Source organism: Phocoena phocoena, chromosome 12, assembly GCF_963924675.1.
Source record: "Phocoena phocoena chromosome 12, mPhoPho1.1, whole genome shotgun sequence".
Taxonomy (NCBI): domain Eukaryota; kingdom Metazoa; phylum Chordata; class Mammalia; order Artiodactyla; family Phocoenidae; genus Phocoena; species Phocoena phocoena.
The window spans coordinates 49689408-49712068 of record NC_089230.1 but is presented as its reverse complement, the minus strand read 5'-3'; the positions used below and the strand labels follow the sequence as shown (position 1 = coordinate 49712068).

The 22661-nt window shown below is 43.3% G+C and overlaps 1 protein-coding gene and 1 pseudogene across 1 annotated transcript in view; both read left to right on the top strand.

Moving 5' to 3' along the window:
• Positions 1-5807, top strand: part of LOC136131876 (coiled-coil domain-containing protein 162-like) — a 28029-nt gene extending 22222 nt beyond the window's left edge. Inside the window, 2 exon segments of the mRNA XM_065888646.1 lie at positions 3692-3845; positions 5703-5807. Coding sequence (XP_065744718.1) covers positions 3692-3845; positions 5703-5807 — 259 coding nt within the window.
• Positions 5808-5836: 29 nt separating this feature from the next.
• The window catches only part of LOC136131875 (coiled-coil domain-containing protein 162-like), a 48926-nt pseudogene continuing 32101 nt past the window's right edge, over positions 5837-22661 (top strand).

The window sequence follows — 22661 nt, the reverse complement described above, 5'->3', positions numbered from 1 at the left end:
AATGTTCTATGTTCTCTTATGTGAAAATCAGTCTGGTGCAGCCACAAGAGGAGACACAGGAGAGACTCAGGAAAACAAAATTATTATACTCAGTTCCTAGAAACATCCATCATGCCATGTCATACAGGGCCACAGGTCGGGAGCAAGGAGAGTGCTTAGGCCATGACCTGGAAAGGCAAGGCAGGGCAGAGGAACAGTTTAAGATCGGCTACTTTGAATAATTCCAGCGGGCTTTGGGCTATAGGAGAGGTCTCTAGTTGCCTGTTAACTAGCCCTGGGATGATTAAAGGAGAGAAATATTGCCTCCTGGGTTGCAAGGGTCAGAGGACGTATGGCTCAGATTGGTTAGTTTGCATATCAGAGGCATGCTGGGCCCTTAGCTATCTCTAAGAATTGGCTATGCAGGGAAGGGCAGGCTCTCCCCAGCCAGCAAGGTTTTTTAAAGATGTTAAAACATCATAATAAACAAAAAAGAAATTTTAAAATATAAGCAATACAGTCAACAGTATGGTACGAACAAAGCTGGACCCAGAGGCTGAGAGAGAGAAAATAATTTTGTGGATTGGTGGGAGAAAAGCATAGGAATGACATGGAAGGAGTCAACCAGGAAGAGGTTTGTGGGATATTGGGCTTCTGTGCTCTTGATTTAGGCTGAAAATAAATGTTTCCATTAGAATACTCTGCTTTTTGGTACTGTTGGCTAAAGAAAAATGCACAGCCTAAAAGTTGCAAATCTTTTATTCCGGGAACCTTACTGAGGACTATAGCCTGGGAGACAGTCTCTCAGATAGCTCTGAGGATCTGCTCTGAAGAGGTAAGGGAGGAGCCAGGATATAGAGGAGTTTTTACAGCAAAACAGCAAAAAGAGCAAAAAACCCATGTGGTTGAACATCAAAGGACTACTGCTAATCACAAAAAACAGACATCACAAGTTAATGATTTTAGTGATTTTCTACGTATGGGAAGATGCAAGAGTCTGGACTCATTAAAATTATTTCTTAGATATGCATCTTACCTATCTAGGGCCAGTATCCTGTTTTTCTCTATCCTGAATTCCCCTCAGGGTGCACCGTTGGGGGGCAGCTGTATCGGCTGATGACTTGGTGGCAGGCAACATTCTTTGTTTAGTGGAATGGCAGGTGACATTTTTTTGTCTGCAGTACCATTATTTTAAGAAGATATATACAACCTATAAGGGAGGTATATATATAGAAAGTGCCTTGGGAGTTTAGAGGAAGGTCAGAAGTAGCTGGATAATGAGCTCTGCCTCACTGGGCCCTACTGGGCTAGAAGGTCAGACCCATGGGGGACCCATCTTTGTATCTCAGACAGTTCCTGACACAGTACTCAGTACATAGTAGATGCCTGATACATCACTGTCACATGGGTGTTGAATGAATCATGGGCCTCTTGGCAGGGCTCATTGAGAATCATGAGAAAGCATGTGAATGATATGAGAAACAGGAGAAAATGTTTATATATCCATTGAGCAACTCCAAGCGCCATCCTTGAGCTATCAGGATAAGTCAAAGTTTTTATTCAGTGTCTCAGTATATAACTGTATGCAACTATCTTTTGTTAATTCTCACAAAAACGTGAAAAGGGTGGTATGATTTTTGCACTAGTACAGTGGTTTGATATGCAAATAATTGAGTTACCTTTATCTGTCTTTGAACTTAAGTTCATAAGCCCCTACTTCTGCTGACAAAAAGATTAAACTTTTCAATTCCATGTCATTCAGCCACATTTACAGTTTAAAGTAGTCAGTTTGAGATATAAAATCAATTAATTCAAGATTATCCCCTTTTACCTTTGTTTTAATTGCCTCCTCCTACCCTGTTGGTGAGGGAGGGATTCTGCCCTAAGGTTATGGGGATGGCCAAACACATGACACTAAATACTTGACAGATGGGATCAACAGCAGTTTACTCGTCACATGTACTCACAGCTAAGGGGAATAGAACATAGCATGCCATGCAGGGCCACAGAGCATTTGTACTTGTGACCAGAGTGAACAACTAGGGGCTTGAGAGGCAGGCTTCCTGGCTCCCATAGGAGGATGTGATTGGTTCATTTGAATAATTTTGTGGTCTGGCAGGGAACTGAAACCACTACTTGGGGATAAGCAGGGATTGTACTTGGTCCCTTTGATAAGGAAGTTTGTTTGACTAGGGGACCTTACCTGTGGGAGCAGAGTAGACAGGGGAACTTATAGTTAGGTCATTCAAAGCCCTCCCAATTTTACCAGATGTCAAGGCAGCACTAATACTGGACCTTAACTTAAGCCTTACACCACACCCTTCTCCTCCTTTATCCTTCTCAGAGGTGATCTAAATTCCTGGGGGTGCTTATAAATTATCCCAGCAGTTGAAGAGGAGTGGCTACCTCACCCATCTCTGTCTAATCCCAGATCTCTTCTGATTGGCCTGTGGCTCAGCACCCCACTTGGACACCCCCTTGTGGGGTCTTAGGCACTCCTCAGGTCTTTCCACAACACTTGACTATCTGCTCATCTCTGGGAGGCTGCCTCATTTCCATCAATGCTAACATCTCCCTCAGTCATTGCTAATCTCCTTTTTCTTTTTTTTTTTGTTTTGTTTTGTTTTGTTTTTGCAGTACGCGGGCCTCTCACTGCTGTGACCTCTCCTGTTGCGGAGCACAGGCTCCGACGCGCAGGCTCAGCGGCCATGGCTCACAGGCCTAGCCGCTCCGCGGCATGTGGGATCTTCCCAGACCAGGGCATGAACCCGTGTCCGCTGCATCGGCAGGCGGACTCTCAACCACTGCGCCACCAGGGAAGCCCACTAATCTCCTTTTTGATATCTGTTTTATGCATGACTTGGCAAAACCCATGGAGGATTTAGGCAAAAGATCCCTTCTGTCCTGGGGATCTTTTGGATCCCCCCGAAACTGATCCTGTTTCATCATCTTTTCTTGGGCATCCACAAGATCTAAGCTCTAGAGAGAGTCTTTCCTTGCTCGCTAAACTCATTTCCTTTGGGGCAAGAAAATGATTGTGATTTATCAAGCATACTTCCTTTTCTGTGACTTATGGTATAAATTTCATGCTCTAGTCTTCAGGATTTTTGGTTCTTGATATGCAAAGCCAAGTTTTGTTCAAAACAAAACAAGAAACTTTCTCTCTCAAACCCCAGGCTCTTATTATTTAACTTAAAATTTGGTTTTACATATCAGGAATTGCTGTCTCAGCTACTGGTCTCAAAATAAATTCAACAACTGATGTCTTTGTTCTAGAGCTACAGCTGAGCTGTCCAGTACAGTAGCCACATGTGGCTATTTTAATTTAAAAGTTTAAATTAATATTGATTTTGATGATATAAGACTTAAAATTCAGTTCCTCAGTCATGGTAGCCACATTTCAAGTGCTCAACAGCTACATGTGGCTAGTGGCTACCATATTGGACAGTCAAATATGGAACATTTCCGCCCTGCAGAAAGTTCTGCAGTTAGACCGTGCTTGTCTAGAGGATAGCTACCTTTCCCTTGAGGGCTGTGAATTGTGAGAGTGAAGGGCAGTGTGTAAAGAAACGGGAGTGAGGGATGACGTTGCTGAGGAAGAAACCTGTTGATATCTCAAAATGTTATCTTGCTCCAGTAACCTTGAAGAGAGTTTTGAGCTTTAGAAACTTGAGTAACTGCTGTTAATGAGATTCCCTTCCTGTTTTAGTAGAAGAACATTTTTGGCAGCTGGAAATGCTCCTGCCTACCAGTCTGTCACAGATGACATGTAGCATGGGTTGCCGCCACTGAGCAACTCTCTCATGAAGAGCATGTTTGCTTCCCAGCTCAGCTTGCCACAGCCGCTGGATCCACAGAGCCTCCAGGTGTGTTGAGAGCTATTTTTATACCAATCAAAAGTGCATTGTGCTGGAATGCCCTTTAGCCTTGGTAAGCTCTCCTTCACTCACGTGGTAGAGTGGGCTAGGCCCCCATGGCCCACTGTTACTCCCAGTCAGGTGCTCTCCCTCTAAACCGCTCAACAGGCTAATTGGGACAACAGCTTATCTGCTCACAGCTGGTAGCAAAACCAACACCTGATCTCTTCCATGTAATAAATAATAATGATAGCAATTACAATACGTAAATTAGGTCAGCAGCTGAGTTGTGAACAGCCCGGTAACAACATGCGTTATCGAATGTAATCCTGGCAACTATTATTGCTCCTAGGCACTAACTATATTACCCACCTGCTACAACTAAAGAGTTTGAGGTTCTAGAAGCCCAGAGATCAGACTGCTGCATAGTCATGGCAACACTAGGTCACAAACTGTGTTAGTTATCTATGGCTTCAGAGCAAATTACCCCCAAATTTAGCAGATTGACACAATAAACATTAATTATCTCATATAGTTTCTGAGGCTCAGGAGTCTGGGAGCAGCTTAGCTGGGTAGTTCTGGTTCAGGATCTCTCATGAGGCTCTGGTCAAGGTGCTGCACCTCTTAATGGGAAGAGAATCAAAGAATTTGTGGACCGGGACTTCCCTGGCAGTCCATTGATTAAGACTTCGCCTTCCAATGCTGGGAGCGTGGGTTTGATATCCGGTCAGGGAGCCAAGATCCTACATGCCTCGTGGCCAAACAAACAAAACATAAAACAGAAGCAATATTGTAACAAATTTAATAAAGACTTAGAAATGGTCCACATCAAAAAAAATCTTTAAAACAAAAAAGAATTTGTGGACATATCTTTTTTTTTTTTTTTGGCCTCACAGTGAGAACTTAGTTCCCCAGCCAGAGATCAAACCTGTGCTCCCTGCGGTGGAAGCTCAAAGTCTTAACCACTGGACCCCCAGGGAAGTCCCTGTAGGCATATCTTTAAAACCACCTCACAAGCCCAGATCTTTTGACTCCAAAACCTCCAACTTAATGTTTTTATGTTACAAAGCTAAGCCAAGTAATGCCAGCATCAACCCCATGTAAGTCTCACACTTCTACCTTCCATAGCTACAAGACAGTGACTCTTGGCCCAAGCCTTGACCCTCATTTAGACCCGAAAACAGGGTTGGACCGTGACCATTGGGCCTGCTCCTGCTGCCTTTGAGTGTTGCCTGGGGTTAGGTGGATGCAGGTGTCCTGGCTCCCTGCTACCTGAATCAACTCCAACTCTAGGAATTGTCTGAAGCCAGTACCGAGTCTGGAAGTGTAGAATGGGGTCAGGTGGACAGGCCCACTATATCCAGGACTGCATGTCATGCCCCAGGGAGTAGGGGATGCCTTGGCTGTTGGACAGTGATGTGGAGAAGACAGAGGCCCATGTGTAACGTTGTGACATTGGTTTTGAGTTGATGCCTAGAACTGGAGCACAATGGAGATAAAGGACAAATATTTAAGGTTTGTAATATTGAAAAAATTTGAGTAAGTTTACTTTTTTTGATTATAAATATGTACCATTGGTTTTATACTATTCTGGGACTTTGAAATACTGGTGTTGACTATTTACACTGAAATCTTAAGTACCCTCTGTGTTTAGTCACTTTCTGAAAAATCAATTTAAAAAATAAGATTATTACTCTCTCCTGTGCATCATCCGGGACTATCCATCAAGAACTATTTCTACATAATAGAGAAATCATCCCACAGTGTTTTGGTGTGCAGACACAGACATCTTGTTCATATACAAATGTCTATTTCTTATGGACATTATTATGCAGCATTATTATATTTATTATTTGGTTCTTTTAGGCATTTGTGCTGTTCCCTTGGAGAGCATTTCTGGAAGATGGAGGACCATTTCCAGTTACAAGTAGCAGCCCAGATACCCTAGAATATAAGATGCAGGTAGGATAGGTCTTCCCACTTGTCACAGAGAGAGCCGAATGCAGACTGCAAAGCAGGTGTCATTGGGTCCGTAGGTCTGATCCTTCATACTCTAGTCAGCGGTGAATAATTTATGAGATAAGCAAGGTGTTTGGTTATGAAACTGTAAACCCAGTGCTGCAAGGTGAGTCATGTTTTCTTATGACAGAAGAAAATCATGGTTTCAGCTGGCATCAGACTTGAAACAGCTGAAATACTTATGGCTAATAATGATCTGGGGGAGTGGTCATCCATTTCTGGTCACTCTCGGGAACTCTTAGAGTAACTCCCAGGCTGGCAGTTCAGAGACGTGTGACTACTGACCAACCTACAGTAGTAGGAAGAGAACTCTTTAAGCAGAACTCAAAGGGAGAATTTCTTTCAATTATATGTTTCCCCTTGATTATTTAAGCAAGTATTATTGTGTTTTCATTTTTTTAAATAGAAAATATTTAAAAAGTATTATTAACAACATTAAAGTCAATGACACATTTGCTTCAAAATAATATGGAGGTGGGGAGTGATGAAGATGGGGCAGGACTGGCCATAGGTTGGTGGTTCTTAGGGCCGGGTGATGGGAGCTATTCTGTTTGCTTTTTGTATGTGCTCAAAATTTTCCATAAGTAAAAAGATTTTTTTTTAAAGTGAAATAGTAAGAATGGCTTAAAAAAAAAAGTAATCATAGTCCCCCACTAGGGGACGGTCACAGTTCATTTTGGTTTCTTTCCAGTATTTTCCCTGTGCATACATGTATCACACTATACATACACCACATACGGACACCACCATAAGGTTTAGGAAACTTGGACTTCCACACAGAGCCGGAAGTCTGATATGTTCAAGGGGGACTTTGAGCTAGATATGTTGCTCTGATTTTTATGGATTTTTTTTTTAATAGTTGAGAGCAGGGGACTTGTAAACACAACTACTCCTAATTTTCTCCCTCAAAACCACGTGTAAAGGATACATAGAAGTGTTCAAAACGGATGTTTTGGTTTCATTTTGTTCCTTTTTGGTTTTAGCTATGCCTCTGTAGGCTGAGTGACCGTGACCTCAGGGAAGCTCATGGAGAGCTGGTGGGCAAGCAGCTGCTAATGGAAGATGTCCTTCTGAGTAACTATCATATGATCATGGAGGGTCCCCCAGGATGGCAGGCCACACTGGACAAAAATACACAGGTATTCTTGGTGAACGGTCTACGTACTTGACCAGTGCTGCATTGTACCGAAGGACCTTTCTATCTGGGAGAGGGACTAGACAGCTTCATCCATCCCATAGCCTCTCCCAGGGTCCCGGGACTGCGCTTATCTGCACGGGAGCAGCAGTGAAGCAGCGGTAGCCCGTGACAGCCCCTCCAAAATATGTTCTTTCACAGCAAGTCCCATGATCAGTGGTATATCTATTTCTTTTAATTTTAAAACTAGAACAAACTTCATGGGGGGCGGTCCGTTGAAACCAATTTGAACTCCAACTGGCTGCTTTTCCTTGTGAGTCTCACACATTTCGGGCTGGAGTTGGCAGGGTATGACAGAGGCCCCAGGTGAACATCTTCAGCCTGGCTCCTGTCTGCATCACTCCGCTAGCCCATGGACTCCTAAGCAAGCACTCCCTTCTCCGGACTTGCCTCCCTGAAGCTCTAAGGTGCCAAGAGCCAGTAGTCCCCCTAGTATCATAACTTGAAACAATCCTGCATGATTCTGGAACTAGACAGAGACTTGTCTGGACGTGGGGTAAGCTAGCCAGTGCCCCCATTTAAAGAGTCCCCTTTTCAGAGCCAAAGTCTCTGCACCAGCCATTTCCATTTCCTTACCTTCCATCCACTCCTTAGAAACTGTGATCTGTCTTCTTCCTCATCTCATCAAGACTGCTCTCACTGAGAGCACCATGGTCCTTGTCACTAAATCTCCTGGATACTTTTCAGTCCCCTTCCAACCTAAACCCTTAGCAGCATTTGACACAGTGTGTCCTTCTTGAAGCCTCTCTGCCCTTAGCTTCTAAAGCACAGCTCTCTCCAGTTTTCCTCTGACATCGTGGGCCATGCCTTCTCAGACTTCTGTGTCAAGTCCCCTCCCTCTGCCAATCCTGAAAATGTTGCTTTTTGGGTTCTGTCCCACTTCCACCACTGCCAGGGCTGCATTTTGACTTCCATGACTCTAGCCACTTTTGTCTTTGTGGGCCCATTTCTCCATTAGAAAACATGAAGAGTTATAGTTTACAACTGTGTTAATATAAAGAAAAATATATTAATATCATAAATTATAGCATTTTATTCAACCTAAATATTCTTTTTCTTTCTGATTTTAAAAGAAATTAAAACATTTTGTGGGCCCTAAGCACTGTGCCTTCTGTGTCTAATCAATAAGTTGGCCCTGAACACTATTAATAGATCATTATTAATTAATAATGTCTATGATTGAGATCTGTTCAGAGGCTTTATTAACTATTAATTTCTTTAATTCTCACAATAATCCTATGAGGTAGGTACTTTCATTATTCTCATTTTATAGATAAGAATACCAAAACTCAAAAAGGTTAAATGATATGCCTAAAAGTCACTTGCCGAGAGAGAAAAGAAACGCAGGTTCCAACCTAACAGCCAGGCCCCGGAGCTCCCTCATACTCTTATCCATGATATTGCTCCACTCCTCGCCCTCTCCATGGGCAAACCCAGCTAATTTTATAACTTGGATGGCTTTATGCGATGACTCCAAAATTTATATGTCTAGTCCAAATCTCAATCCTATCAGATTCATATGTTCAACTGCCTTGTTCCATCTCAGAGATACTGTGTCCCAAACTGAGCTCATTTTACTGCCCCTAAAGGTGCTCCTCCTTCCTTATTCCCTGTCAGTTAACCACCACCTGCCCAGTTACCCAGGCAAAAAAAATCTGGACACCCATCTTTGATTTCTGTCTATCATACCCCACAATCAGACAGCAAGTTCTACTATCCTATTATTTTAATATCTTTCAAGTTTTCTCCATCCTCCCTCAGCACTCCCCTCCACCAGTCCAAATCACTGTCATCTCCTAATGCTGGGCCAAGATCATAACCTCCAAAGGACTCCCTGTATTCCCTTTGCCTCCTTCACGTCCACTCACCAGGATAGTATTTTAAAATGCAAACCCGATTATGTCACTTCCCTCTTACAACTCTTCAATGACTTCCAAATGCCCTGAGAATAGAGTCTGGGTGCCTTAACCAGATCTTCACAACCTGAATCCTGCCAATATCTCTACCCTCAACTCCTTTTATTTTGTCAGATGCACCATGCTCTCTCCTCAGTACCTTCATGCAGACTGGCCCCTCTGGTGGAAAACTTCCCTGTCCTCCCACTCTCTGCTTCATCATCTGATTAACTCCTACTTATCCTTCAGATTTCAACTTCCAAACCACTCTTTCAGAAGCTTTATCTGATCTCCCACCTTTGAGCCAATAGCCCTCTGTGCCAGTTAGGGTGCACCTGCTAGAAGTAACTAGTCATGACTTAAATTAGAAAGTGTATTAATCTTTCCAAACAGGTGTAGAAGGAGGCAGTTCATGTTGGTGCAGGCACCCAGCTCTGCCATCCTGGGTATGTCAGCAAAATGTCTCCCTCATCCTTGTAAGATGAAGACAGGAGCAAAAAAGCTTTCTCCTTAAGGGGCTTTGTCTTTTTATCAAGGAGGGAATTCTTTTTCAGAAGACTTCCAGTAGATTTTTCTTGTGTCTCACTGGCTAAAACTGAGTCACAAGTCCATTTCAGGCCAACTAGTGGAAAATGAAGTATGTTAGATGTGCCAACTAAATTCCACAGCGGGATTCAATGCTTCACCCAGAGGGAGCATTTGCAAAGCTGGATATAGACCAAGTAGTGCCAAGACCAAGAAGCCTGCCAAAGGGCCCTTTGGTCCTTCTGTTTACTCTCTTTTGGCCCTGTTTCTGATGGATTACCATCTTTCCCTGACAATTCTGCCCTCCCCTGCCTTGTTCTTTATCCTGTTTCCTGTTCCTTCTCCCATCCTGTAAAACACTTAGGAAGAGAAGACTTCTCTTAACAGGAATATATTAACAAGGTAAGTTTGCTTTTAAATTATTATTTATTTTAATTGGTTTTATTTTATGATTGGTTCCATTTAAGAGTATTTCAATATTCATAGATAATAGGCAGCCCTGGAATTTATACTGCCTGTGACTTAGGACTCTAGGTTTCCTCTCCCAGCTAAGCCACCAGTTCTATGACCTCTTAGACTTCAGTCTCTAAGACTCCCAAGTGAAGGTGATGGATTAGCTCAGGACCTTTAAAATGGTCCCAGGAGCCCTGGGTTCCTCAGAGGCACCTTGGGGCTTTTTGAGTGGAGGGGCCCAGCTACATGGCCTGTAGGCAGCCCCCTCCTTGTCACCACGCTTGGCCTCGGTCTGTTGGATATCTTGGGTCACTGAGTAAGATTTCATTTGCTGAAAGGCTTCTGAGGATAAAATAAATTTGGAAACGCATGAATTAGCTGATTGTTGAGGAGGTAGGCTACTAGGTGGAAGGGTTGCCAGCTGTTGGCAGGAGTTCACTCTCCCCTTGGTCTTGCTTGTAGTTCTTCCCCTAACGACCTCTCTTTCTGGCAGCCCCACCCCCATCCTACCCTCCCCATATGTTAATAGCACTGATCTAGGGTCCAGTTACATCATGTGGTGGTTCTTCCTGTTCCTGACCAGGAAACTTGAGTGTCCAAGGTGTTGTTACCTGAATGTCCTCTGAGTCCCTTCCTGTCATAACATCATGGTCCAGGTGTGCAAAGGAAAGCTCCTTTTCCTATAACTGAGACACTGTCTTCAGGCTGAGGGTGGGATACAGGTTCCCCTTCTGTCTGTCACTCTCTGGGTAGCCCTGGCCCTCACATCGCTGGTGCAGGAGAGCAGGGACCTGAAAACCTTATTCCCTCCACGTCCTCCTGGGCTCTCAGCAGCCCCTCAACAAACACTTATTTAAGGAAAGCACCAAAGAATGAATGAACAAATCATAATTTTAAAGTGAAATTTCCTATTGAATAATAAATTCAAATCAAGAGACATGTTCTCTGCCTAACTTTTAAAGGATGGGAGGAGGAATAGGAGATAAGATAAACTTAAGTTTCCATTTCCTTACCCATAAAATGGGTAAAAATCCCCAATTTAAAGTTATAATATAGCTCTACCATGATGGGTTGTTAAATCTTGAGTGTGTGGAAGAGCTCTTTCCAAAATGCAGAGGCTAAACATGAAAGGCTCAATTTTTCAACGGCAGATAAAATGTTGGCACCCAAGTAAAAGAGTTTTAAAGTGAGTGGTTCACAGCTCAAGCAGAAACTTGAAATGGAGACATTTCTCTCCTTTCTATATACTGTCTATTCAGGAAGGATGCTTATACTCTAAGCTCTACATGTGCTGCTGGCCTGTAAACCATTCCTCCTGGGGAGAAAAGTCGTTCTCCAAAGACTTCATTCTGCATGAGCTGAATGAATATAAAAGGTCATCCTGTAGTGATCTATGGCTAATAAAAAAAAAAAAGAATTTCTGTAATGCTTTCAGCCAGATTTGTCCAGAGTACAAGGATTCAGAAGTCGGTTCCAAAGCAGCTCAAAGACCTCCAGGCTGCTGGGGGGCCCATGTGATGCAGTGATGTCCCTTGCTTTGCTGAGATCATTTCTGGTGCTCTGGAAGCAACTGGAAGCGCTAAAGGAGCACTGGGGCCGACTCAAGCTGCGAGGCCGGGACATCAATTCTCCCTCTCTCCACAAACAGTTCTCGGAGCTCTATGGGTGAGTGTGCTCAGGGGGAAATTCATGTGAAGGAGTGGAACCTGGGATCTGGCAGATGACTGCCCTTGCTCTGAGGGTGACGTTTGGTCCATGAATTTGGTATGCCTAGCCCCACTGATCACAGAGGAGGCTGGGCAGTGTGTCTCTGTGAACAGCGCTTTACAGGAAAAGCTGAGTTCTGTTGACTGCAGGGACAGCCCTGGATTCCACTGAGCAACACTGTATATCATTTTCCCAGAGTTCTGCCCCTGGGAACTGGTGCTTCTGAAGTGTCCCTTCAGTGCTAACTCTAAGCTTTTTAGCTCATAGGATCCCAGCGAGAATTGAGTGGGGAGTGCTGCTGCCGTGACCTCCTCTCCGCTCTCTGCCCCATTAGACCCAAGTCTAATGAGTCTCTGAGAGCCTCAGGCATCCCGGCAAAGGGTACAATATGGTGCAGCGTGAGGTGTTCAGTATGCAGAGTGCTGGGCTGTTTTCTCAACTTCAAGCCCAGGCTGGGATGACTTCGCTGGTGGGAAAGGCATGTGGTTTCTGCCATGTGTCTGTAAGCAAACAAGCATTCACTAAGCACCCAACCACCCCCCAGGACCTTACTGAGGGTATTAAGGCTCACTTTGGTGGCCTAGTCCAAATCGTCGATCTTATGAGTTATGACAGTCCGCTTTCCTGGTAAACAGGGAGTGAGGAGACGTGTCAATATTTTGAAGAATGAAGACTGAAATTAAATGTGCCCAATGGGAAAAGGCCTCACGATTTAGTATTGACTAAGGGAGTGGTAACTGGGGTGGATTTAGATGTCGATGTAAGTGTCTGTGATGAGTTGGGAGGTTTATGCATGATGACGGGAAACAGAACATGAATGAAAAGAATTGTCAGAGAATCTGAAAGAGAAAAAATGTTTGTTAATTTCTGTCTCTCTTCTTTAATAGAACTCACATTCTCCACCCTAGCATGAAAGCTATAGCTAGGTGGATCGGGAAAGAAGATGAATTTGAAGGACTTATAATAAGTAGTAAGTCTACTCTTCCCGCTAAAGGAGCTTCAGAAATTGAAATAAAAGCTCAGCAGGTATGCAGGAGCTATTTTTTTTTCTTTTTCTTTTCTTTTTTAATAGATCTTTATTGGAGTATAATTGCTTCACAATACTGTGTTAGTTTCTGTTGTACAACAAAGTGAATCAGCCATATGCATACATATATCCCCATATCCCCTCCCTCTTGAGCCTCCCTCCCACCCTCGCTATCCCACCCCTCTAGGTAGTCGCAAAGCACCGAGCTGATCTCCCTGTGCTCTGCGGCTGCTTCCCACTAGCTATCTATTTTACATTTGGTAGTGTATATATGTCCATGCCACTCTCGCTTCACCCCAGTTTCCCCCTCCCCCCACACCCCATGTCCTCAAGTCCATTGCAGGAGCTATCTTGAACTTGACTTGAAAATTTACTTTATGACATTAGCATGTAAAACTACAGATATACCCAAGTGGTGTTTTTTCTAAGAAGATACGTGTTTATTGAGGGTTTGTAAATTGCTGAACAGACTCTGAGGAAACTCAGTATGTAAAGGTATGTGGGGCTTTGATTACCATCTCAGTTCTGTAAGTCTAGGTTTTCCTATTTTTATTTTCCTCAAATTAAAAAAAAAGACAATAGAAAACATAACTACTAGCATCTTAAACATAAAATCCTGCACACAGGTATCTCCCCTGCAACACGCACACTCATGGAAGTGGAATATCTAAAATAGCTCCTGTGATTGTTTTTCCGAGAATAAGACAACACAATTTATGTACTAGTCTATTTGGTGTGTGTTGATGGTCTATGTGGAGGGGTTGTTTTCCCAAGTGTTTGTTCCTCTTGGTCCTGGGATGCGGGCTCTGCCTGGCTGTGCTTATTGTAACAGGGAACAAAGACTCTAGCTGGTTGGGTGTAAGTGCAGAGGTGCATGTCCACTGAGCATCCAGGAGAACTCAGCACTTGCACCTCCCCCCCCAGCCCCCTGCCCACACACACATACCCCAGTCCCAAGCCCGTTGCTTACCCTTCTGAACTCTGCTTCCTCTCTAGTACCTGGGGTCCTCTGACAGGGAGAAACGTGGGCTTTGCAAGCATAATGGGTAGAGTAAGAGCTCAGGGGTATTGGAACAGTTTTTTCTTGATCATGTATGGAGTTGTAAATCTTCCCGTGAAATCCTCCTTGGTATCTAAATTGAGTTTTAGACCTAAGCGCTTCCTATAATAACAGCTCATGAAATTCCTGGCCACATTTAGAGACTCCAAAACACAAGAGGTCGCTTCAGACATTGAGCACTTTGCAATTTAGCAGAACCTGGTAAAAAGGGATATATTTTATCAATCAAGATGTGGGCCAGGAAAAAAAGATGTCTGTCTCCAAAAAGGTGCATCTATCCCACTTGGGAACCCAAAAAAAGGAACCGTTTCTTCTTCCCCAGGAGAGAGTAACAAAAGGACTGGACCCAGCCCAAGGCCCTTATGCAAGAATTTAGGAGCCTAGAGTATAAGCCAATAGTGGAGAGTGGCTCTCAAACTGCTTATGCTAGCTTCAGAAACTTCTGGAAAATCTTGAAATTCATATGATCCAGGAGGTATTAAGTTAACAGAGAGATAACACTAGTTGTATCAGAAAAGTCCAAGGAGCAGCATACTCTCCCTATAGGTAAAGTATGTTTATTTTATTACTTTATAAAATAACATTTTTATTTTTTTTCCTAATTATGAAAGCAATCCATGTGTCCATATTCATGGAAAAACAAAAACACTACAACGCCCAGAAAATAATATAAAAATTACTTTTTAACACCTTGGCCCAAGAAATAAGTACTTAAAAAAAATTTTTTTTTTTATTGAAGTATAGTTGATTTACAAGGTTGTATTAGTTTCTGGTGATTCAGTTATATATTCTTTATCAGATTCTTTTCTGTCGTAGTTTATTATAAGATATTGACTATAGTTCCCTGTGTTCAGAGAGAAGTACTTTTACCGTTTTGATATATATTCTTGACTTAAAGGGCTTTTAAGTAGAAAACATTTGTAAACTTCAGTCTCTGCTGATTAACTCATAGCTGAAATAAAGTTGAAATGGGGGAAACACATAAAGCTTTTTCGTATATATAAGCGTATATAAATATATATCTTAGAAATACATATATTTGGGATGGGAAGACAATCAAAATTGTTTCATTTGAGGTCTAAAGTGAGGGTGACTTAATGGGCAAGTGACTAGTACACTCCCACAGGACTCTCACAGGGGCACTTGGGGTTTAATGCTTTGTAGGTTCCATCTTGTACTCTTCATTTTCACTTAGAATTTGTATTTTGTAAGTGGCATCCAGTGAGTCAACGGAGGATGCACCAAAGGCTTGTAGCCTGGGCTCACACACACTCCTGCTGCCTCCCCACCTTGCCAGGAGGAGTTCTCAGCTGCCTGTTCCTCTGCCCTCTGGCACCCCAGGCACCACTAACTTCCCCCTCACTATCTGCATCCGGCAATGGCTGCCACTCCCCACCCAGTGGGGGCCTGAGCACGGCGAGGGCATGTGTGGGGCATGTGTACCTGACAGCATTTCAGGGACCCCAGACTGGCAGCACCAGGCTATGTTTGATGGGTGACTCACTGGGTGTGAGCTTGTTGCCCATCCCTGGGAACCTAGAATATCCCAGGGCAGAGGTTGCAATACCCTTGGGGTTGCCCATCCGGGGTAGATAGGAGCAATGGGCCTGAAGGAAGAGGAGACGCCCAGCTCAACTTCCTCGCCCCTGGCTCGGCATGAAGCCTCAGTCCAGTAGCTAGTAGACCAGGTGCATTCATGCACCCGTCACAGGGTGGGGCCCCTGGTGCCCCTGCGCGCATCCCCATGCCAAGGAGCCAACATTAAAAACAAAAACACTGTGACAGGTCAAGAGAGAGACTGAAGAACATTTTATATTTTAGTACCTTTAATGGCACTTTTTTCCTGCTTTTTGAACAAGGCCTGCGTTTTTATTTTTCATGGGGCACCATAGATTATGTGGCTGGTCCTTTCTGAACTACAGTGTCTACTCCTAACTCCTACTAATTCTGTAGGAAAATCCACAACCTTTGAGCTAAGGGGAGTTGTTTGACTAACAAAATAAATAATGGTTTCCTTTTGAGACAAGGTTCACAGACATTGTAATGTTAATTAATAACCTTTGTGGGCATCTAAGACACTGTGGTTTTATCAGTGCTTCGAGCAACTGAATTCTGTAAGCAGGACTTTGGGAAAAGGCTGTGCAGTGAGAGAGCAAGCCCCCACCAAATGGGCATCTCTGACTGTCACCAGAGAGTGGAGTGTGGTTGAGCTCCGATTACAGAACATTTAACAAGACACAAAGCGACTGTTGTTTGTGCTGTGTTTGCTGCATCCAGGCGGTTCCCTTCTGAGTCCTTGGAGAAAATCCACAAGCACAGGGCAGGTGCAACCATCTGCACGTTTCAGGGCTGTGATGCTTCTGAGACTTCCGGGTGGGGGCCCGGGAGGGGCGGAAGTGTCTTTGCTTTGCAGCTGTGCTATGTGTTGCCTTGTGCAGGGTGCTTGTCAGCTGTGCTTGGAAAGGGCCTTCAGTAAGGGGCTGGTGGGAGTCAGGCAAAGGGGAGGGGTAGAGTTATTTTTAATGGTGGTAAGGTTGATATTACCAAACCTTACCAAAACCTAGAGTATACTGGCCAATTCTAAAGTCTTGTTCAGATTCTGTACTCTTAAGATATTTTAAATAAATGCCAGTAAGGAGGGTGTTTTGTTATTGTTGGGTTTTGTTTTTGAATCATGGTTCAGCATGATTCAGTGGAGAGGCCTAGGTCTTCTCCTGTGCTGAGTTCCCCCAGTACAAGTGATGGAGTCCCCACTGTGTGCTAGGGGTGCTTTTATATTCTTCGTCTTAGTCTTCCTGAGACCTCTGTGGGCTGGGTATGTGGAAGAGGGTGATAAAACCTTGGAACTCGCACTCACCTACTGTTCATCTCAGCAGCAAGAAGCAGCCATAGTGGATTGGGCTTCCAACAGGGGCTGCTTCTTCATGCAGAGATCACCATTTGTGGTCAAGGTTAGCTTGGGGCTAGGGGTTTCTCCAGAGGGAGTTGGGAATGGAGAGTATTGAGAACAGGGGACATCACGGGCTCGAATATTTCTCCCCTATTTCCTTCCCTCCTCCCCACCTTGTCTTGGAGCTTCATCTTTTTATACAGCTTCTGAATGAGCTTCGTTTGTCAGTGAGCATCTGAAAATGTGGCAGCCACACCTGGTCTGGTGCTAGTTCTTGGTAGCTTGTGCTCCCCTGAGAGTGATCAAAAGCAGCCCCAGATACCCTCACTCAGCCTCAGGGCTTGCTTAACAGAGAAATGGGCACCACTGATTCAAAAAGGCTCTGCCATTCTCCATCTTTGACATTTTGGCATTGAAGTAATTTTTAATTGATCTTCTAAATTTCTCTGAGAAGTTTATAAGGCCAGCAGCCTCCAGAGTGGAGGCATATATCCCAGGGGTGTGGGAAGAAAATACTAGGACTTCTAAATAGATTACGTCTGTATGTAAGAAGCCCATGTTACGCGCTACACTAAGGCGTCCTGAAGTGACCACGGGGAGGCAATGCACAAGAGAATAATAAGAAAGAGTAGAGTTGACAGTACTAATCCTAGTACATGCTTATCTTTAGCCACATTATGAGGTTAAAAAAGATAACCTAATCACATCTAAGAAGTCAGACAAAACTTTTTTTTAAGTCAAAGAAACTATTGGGAATGTGGATTGAGATTCATTCTTATTGTTGATGAATCTCACCCTATGTACATCATGCTTTGCAATATTAGCCATTGATAGTACTGGAGGTAGTTATGAATACATAAACAGACATATGTTAAAGGTGAGTGAACAAAAATGCTTTTCTTGAAGGAAGCACAATCAAAACATTTGGGAGAACATGGGCTAAGTCAGCATTTCCCCAGAAGTGTGCCCTGGAATACTAACTCCTTAGCATGTTAATGCAGTAGTTCTCCCAACCCCCCTTCACTAACGGACTCATGGATTACCTGAAGCTTTCCATTCCCTTGGTAGCACAAGCCAGCAAAGTACACACTAATCACAGCCTTTGGGTTGCATATGTTTACCTAGCATCACTGATCATTGTTTGCTCCAAACCTGTTTGTGCCAGTTTTACTTGTCATTGTGTTTGAGTAATTTAATTATTATGTAAACCAATGAAATAGGAGTACAAAAAGAAAGATCTGTCCTCTAAAAACTAAGTTGAAATAGATAAACTGTGGTACATCCAATCAACAGAATATTACTGAACGCTAAAAAGAAATGAGCTATCAAATCATGAAAAGACATGAAGGAAGCTTAAATGTATATTACTAAGTGAAAGAAGCCAACCTGAAAAGGCTACATATTGTATGATTCCAACTATGTGACATTCAAAAAAAGACAAAACCATGGAGACAGTAAAAAGATCAGTGGTTGCCAGCAGTTGAGAGAGGAGAGAACAATGAATAACAGAGCACAGAGGATTTTTAGGGCAATGAAACTATTCTGTATGATACTACAGTAGTGGATACATGCCACTATACATTTGTCCGACCCATAGTTTCACAAGAGTGAACTGTAATGTACACTGTGGACTTTGGATGATATCAGTTGTAGCAGATGTACCACACTGGTGCGGGATGTTGATAGCCAGGGAGGCTGTATGTTTTGGGTGAGGGTGCAGGGGATTTATGGGAACTCTCTGAATTGTCTGTTCAATTATTCTGTGAACCTAAAACTTCTTTTAAAAAAACAAAAGATGATGCTTTTGGATTGTTTCATGGTCTTTAAGATTTCTCTCCGTAAAAAGAAACACGCCAAAAACACACACACACACACTAGAAATTGTAGACCACACACTATGTATTATGATTTATAGAGGAAAGATGGTACAGAACTCCAGTGAGTGGGTACATACAAAGAAAAAGCCTAGGCTCTATGTTAGAAGATTGGCAAATGTTTGTATATTCGTGCTTGTTTGGGGTTGTTTTGCGGTATGTGGGCCTCTCACTGTCGTGGCCTCTCCCGTTGCGGAGCACAGGCTCCGGACACACAGGTTCAGCGGCCATGGCTCACGGGCCCAGCCGCTCCGCGGCACGTGGAATCTTCCTGGTCCGGGGCACGATCCCATGTCCCCTGCATCGGCAGGTGGACTCCCAACCACTGTGCCACCAGGGAAGCCCTATTTGTGTATTTTTAATTTAAATAAAATGTTTAAGATAGTGCATGTCGTTTTTTAAGCATTCTCTGGTTTAACAGACTCCTTATGATTGACGAACCAACTCTTAGTCTTGATTGCATTGGACAGGAGGATTTCTACTGTGTCTTGCAGGGTTAGGGAAGAAGGGTTTGATTTGCTTTTTAAAAATAAGTTTCGGAAACTGGGAGTAAATCATGTTAGAAAGGTTCCTTTACTCCAGACTTTCTCAGAGCCTTTACTATCCTACTGTGTGTTGAATCTCCAGAGAGAGAGTATGAAATGTTCTTTGAATTTATTTGACCACAGAACCCTTTTATTCCCTTGGGAATATCTTTCATCACCTCAAAGAACTAGTGTTCTGGGAAGCAGTTTGAGAAACACAGGAGTACAAAATTCATACATATGCTTGAAGCAATAAGGTTTTCAACCTACCAGTTGCCCCCAGCCACCCAGCTGATCAAGAGAACAACTGTGACTGGCAGTTGTGTGCCTTCAAATTTCAATTCTGCCTTGGCTTGGGATGCAGGGGCCCCTCAGGTGCAGAGCGTTGGTGGTTGTGTGAGAGAAGTGAAGTGCTGCCAAACCAAGGTGCCCTTCAGAAGGAGGGGGCTGTGTGGGTGTGGGGTGTTCAGAGAGGAAGAGAGGGGAAGTCGTTTGGCCACCAGGAAGTCAAAGTTTCCTTGAGTCAGATGACCTAGGAACAGAGTGAGAGGGAAGAAAAAACTGTAATTGTACCCCCAGTGTGCTATCTCCCTCCCACCTCCATGCTTTGTCTTAAAGAAGCCATGCACACACACACACACCTAAAATGGGACCCATTTGGAGACCACCAACACCACCTGGCCAGGAACTGTTTCTCTTGGATGAATTCTTCTCATCCTGACTTCGCCTGACTCCTGCCTACAGTTGCAGGTGCATGTCTGAACTTGAACTCAGGAGGAGGAAGCATGAGGGAAGAATTCCCAACACTTCAGTAAAATATTACCCTCTTAGCTGAACCCATAGCTAAACCCCAAACCAGCTCTGTGGGCATTTGCCAGGTGAAGATCCCCAAACTAGAAGTGTGTGGCCCCTCGCAAGGATTATCTGTGAGCCAGAGACCTGCCAGGAGAGTACCCTGGAAAAAGTACCCAGTTTCTTATCTGAACATATCTGAAACATACATGAGCTCTGTCTTGTCAAAGTTTAGACTTATGGAAGTCTTAAACATCTTAGAAGTATGAACTTCTAGGCACAACATTAACTCTTGGATTTTCTACTTCAACTATGTTAGGACAGTGGTGATATGTCTATTCACCTTTATTATCCTAAAGAAAAAGCAAAATCAGATTTATTTGTTTATGATGGAAAGTAGCCAATTGTAGAAGAAATGTTGAATTCCATTTTGAAAAACAGGACCCCTGATAAATAATAAGTGCAAATACCAGAGGCTCCTGCTCTGTCATATCCACATTTCGGGGAGGATTTTGCTGGACGCTTGCTCTTGTGTGCACTGAGTCTCCCGTCTGAAAATGAAAGTATGAGTAGGAAATCGCATCTAAAATTAGAAACAGGTGGGGGCAGGGAGAGGCCCTGTGGGTACACTTGCTGGTGGCCAACCCCACCCCCAACAGAAAAGGGAGTGGGGCGGGGCTTGGCTTCCACCTCTGAAGCCCTACGCCTCTGTGAGTTTCAGGACTTCCCGGAAGTGGGAAGAGGAGAGAAATAGGTGAGTGAGGTTAAGAGGTACAAGCTTCCAATTACAAAGTAAGTGAGTCATGGGGACAAAATGTACAGCAGAGGGAATATAGTTAATAATATTGTAATAACTTTGGTGACAGATGGTAACTAGATTTACGGTGGTGATCATTTTGTAATGTATCGAAATACTGAATCACTGTGTTGTGCACCTGCAACTAACACAATGTAGTAGGTCAATTATACCTCAATTAAAAAAAAAAGACCCTCCTGGGGCCATGCGCGAGGAAGTAGGCCTCACACAAAATGATTACGTACACAAGTACTTTTGCTCTCCCATATGGAAGTTAAAGAGTGTTGACATACTTCCTTGTTCCAGCACTGTCCTATTATTTTTAAATTTGATTTTATTTTTTAACAGATAATGCATTTACCTGGTTCAAAACTCAAAATGACATAAAACATATATATTTAGCAGGCTTGTTGCCACCATTGACCCCCTTCTGCCACCCCTATGTAATGATCTTTTTCAGTTTTTAATATATCCTTTTCAGTGCTTTTTATATATCTACTATTTCATTCTTTTATTCAATACCTATTTCCTAAGCACCTGCTGTTTTCTAGGCTATATATTTTAAGCACTGTTTGGGGCATACAGTAGTCCTCCCTTTTCTGTGGGGAGTATGTTGCAACACCCCTAGTGGATGCCTAAAACCAGGGCTAGTACCAAACCCTATATATATATATATATATATATATATATATATATATATATATATATAAAATGATTTATATAGTATACTGTGTTTTTTTCCTATACATACATACCTACGATAAAGTTTAATTTATAAGTTAGGCACAGTGAGAGATGAACAATAACTAATAATAAAATCGAACACATAACAATATATTATAAAAAAGTTATGTGAATGTGATCTCTCTCGAAATATTGTACTGTACTCACCCTTCTTCTTGGGATGGTATGAGATGATAAAATGCCTACGTGATGAGAGGAAGTGAGGCGAATGACGTTGGCATTGTGATTTAGCTCTGGGCTTCTGTTGATCTTCTAACGACAGGTCAGAAAGACGATCGTCTGCTTCAGGTGACCCTGGATCATCGGGCCATTATGACGTCCATGGTTGGATGTCAGGAGACTATGTTAGTGGTTCGGGATCCCGGGTGGGGCAGGATGGAGCAGGATGGCCCAAGATTTCATCGTGCTACTCAAAATGGTGCTCGATTTAAAACTTACGAATTGTTTATTTCTGCAAGTTTCCATTTAATATTTGCAGACTGCAGTTGACCACAGGTAACTAAAACTGCAGAAAGCAAAACCACGAATAAGGGAAGACTACTGTACATCCTAACTGTCATGGAGCAAAAATCCTTACTCTCATGGAATTTATCATCTGGAAGAGGGTAGACAGACAATAATCAATGAACATAAGAAATAAGAAAATAATGGAGTGAGGAGGATGGTGGTGTGAAAGTTCAAAGGGGCACATTGTAATTTTAAATAGGGTAGTCAGAATACACTTCACTGAGAAAGTGACGTTTTGAGCAGAGTTGAAGAAGGTGAGGGAGTTAGCTATGTGGGTATCTGGGGGAAGAGCATTCCAGACAGAAAGACAGCCCATACAAAGGCCCGAAGCAGAGCATGCCTGTCATATTCATGGAACAGCAAAGACCCAAGTGTGGCTGGAGTGGAGAGAGTGAGGAAGAGTAGTAGGAGATGAAGTCAGAGAGGAAGCATGAAAGGACAACAGACTGTGCAGGAGCTTGCAAGGACTTTAGTGTTTACTCTGAATGTGATGGGGAGCCTGTCCCAGATTTTGAGTGGCATGACCTGACTTACATTTGAATAGAATCTCTCTGGCTGCTATGTTGGGAACAAAGGGTGGAAGAAGGGAGAGGCTGGTTTTGAGGCTATTGCAGTAATCCAGGCAAGAGGAGATGGTGAATCAAACAAGGTTGGGAGCAGTGGAAGTATTAAGTGGTAAGATTCTGGGCATATTTTTAAAGTAGTCACTGATGAATTGGGTATAGGGTTTGGGAAAAAGAGAAGAGTCCATGATGACTCCAAGGCTTTTGACCTGAGCAACTGGGAAAATTGAATTGCCGTCAGTTGAGATGGCAAG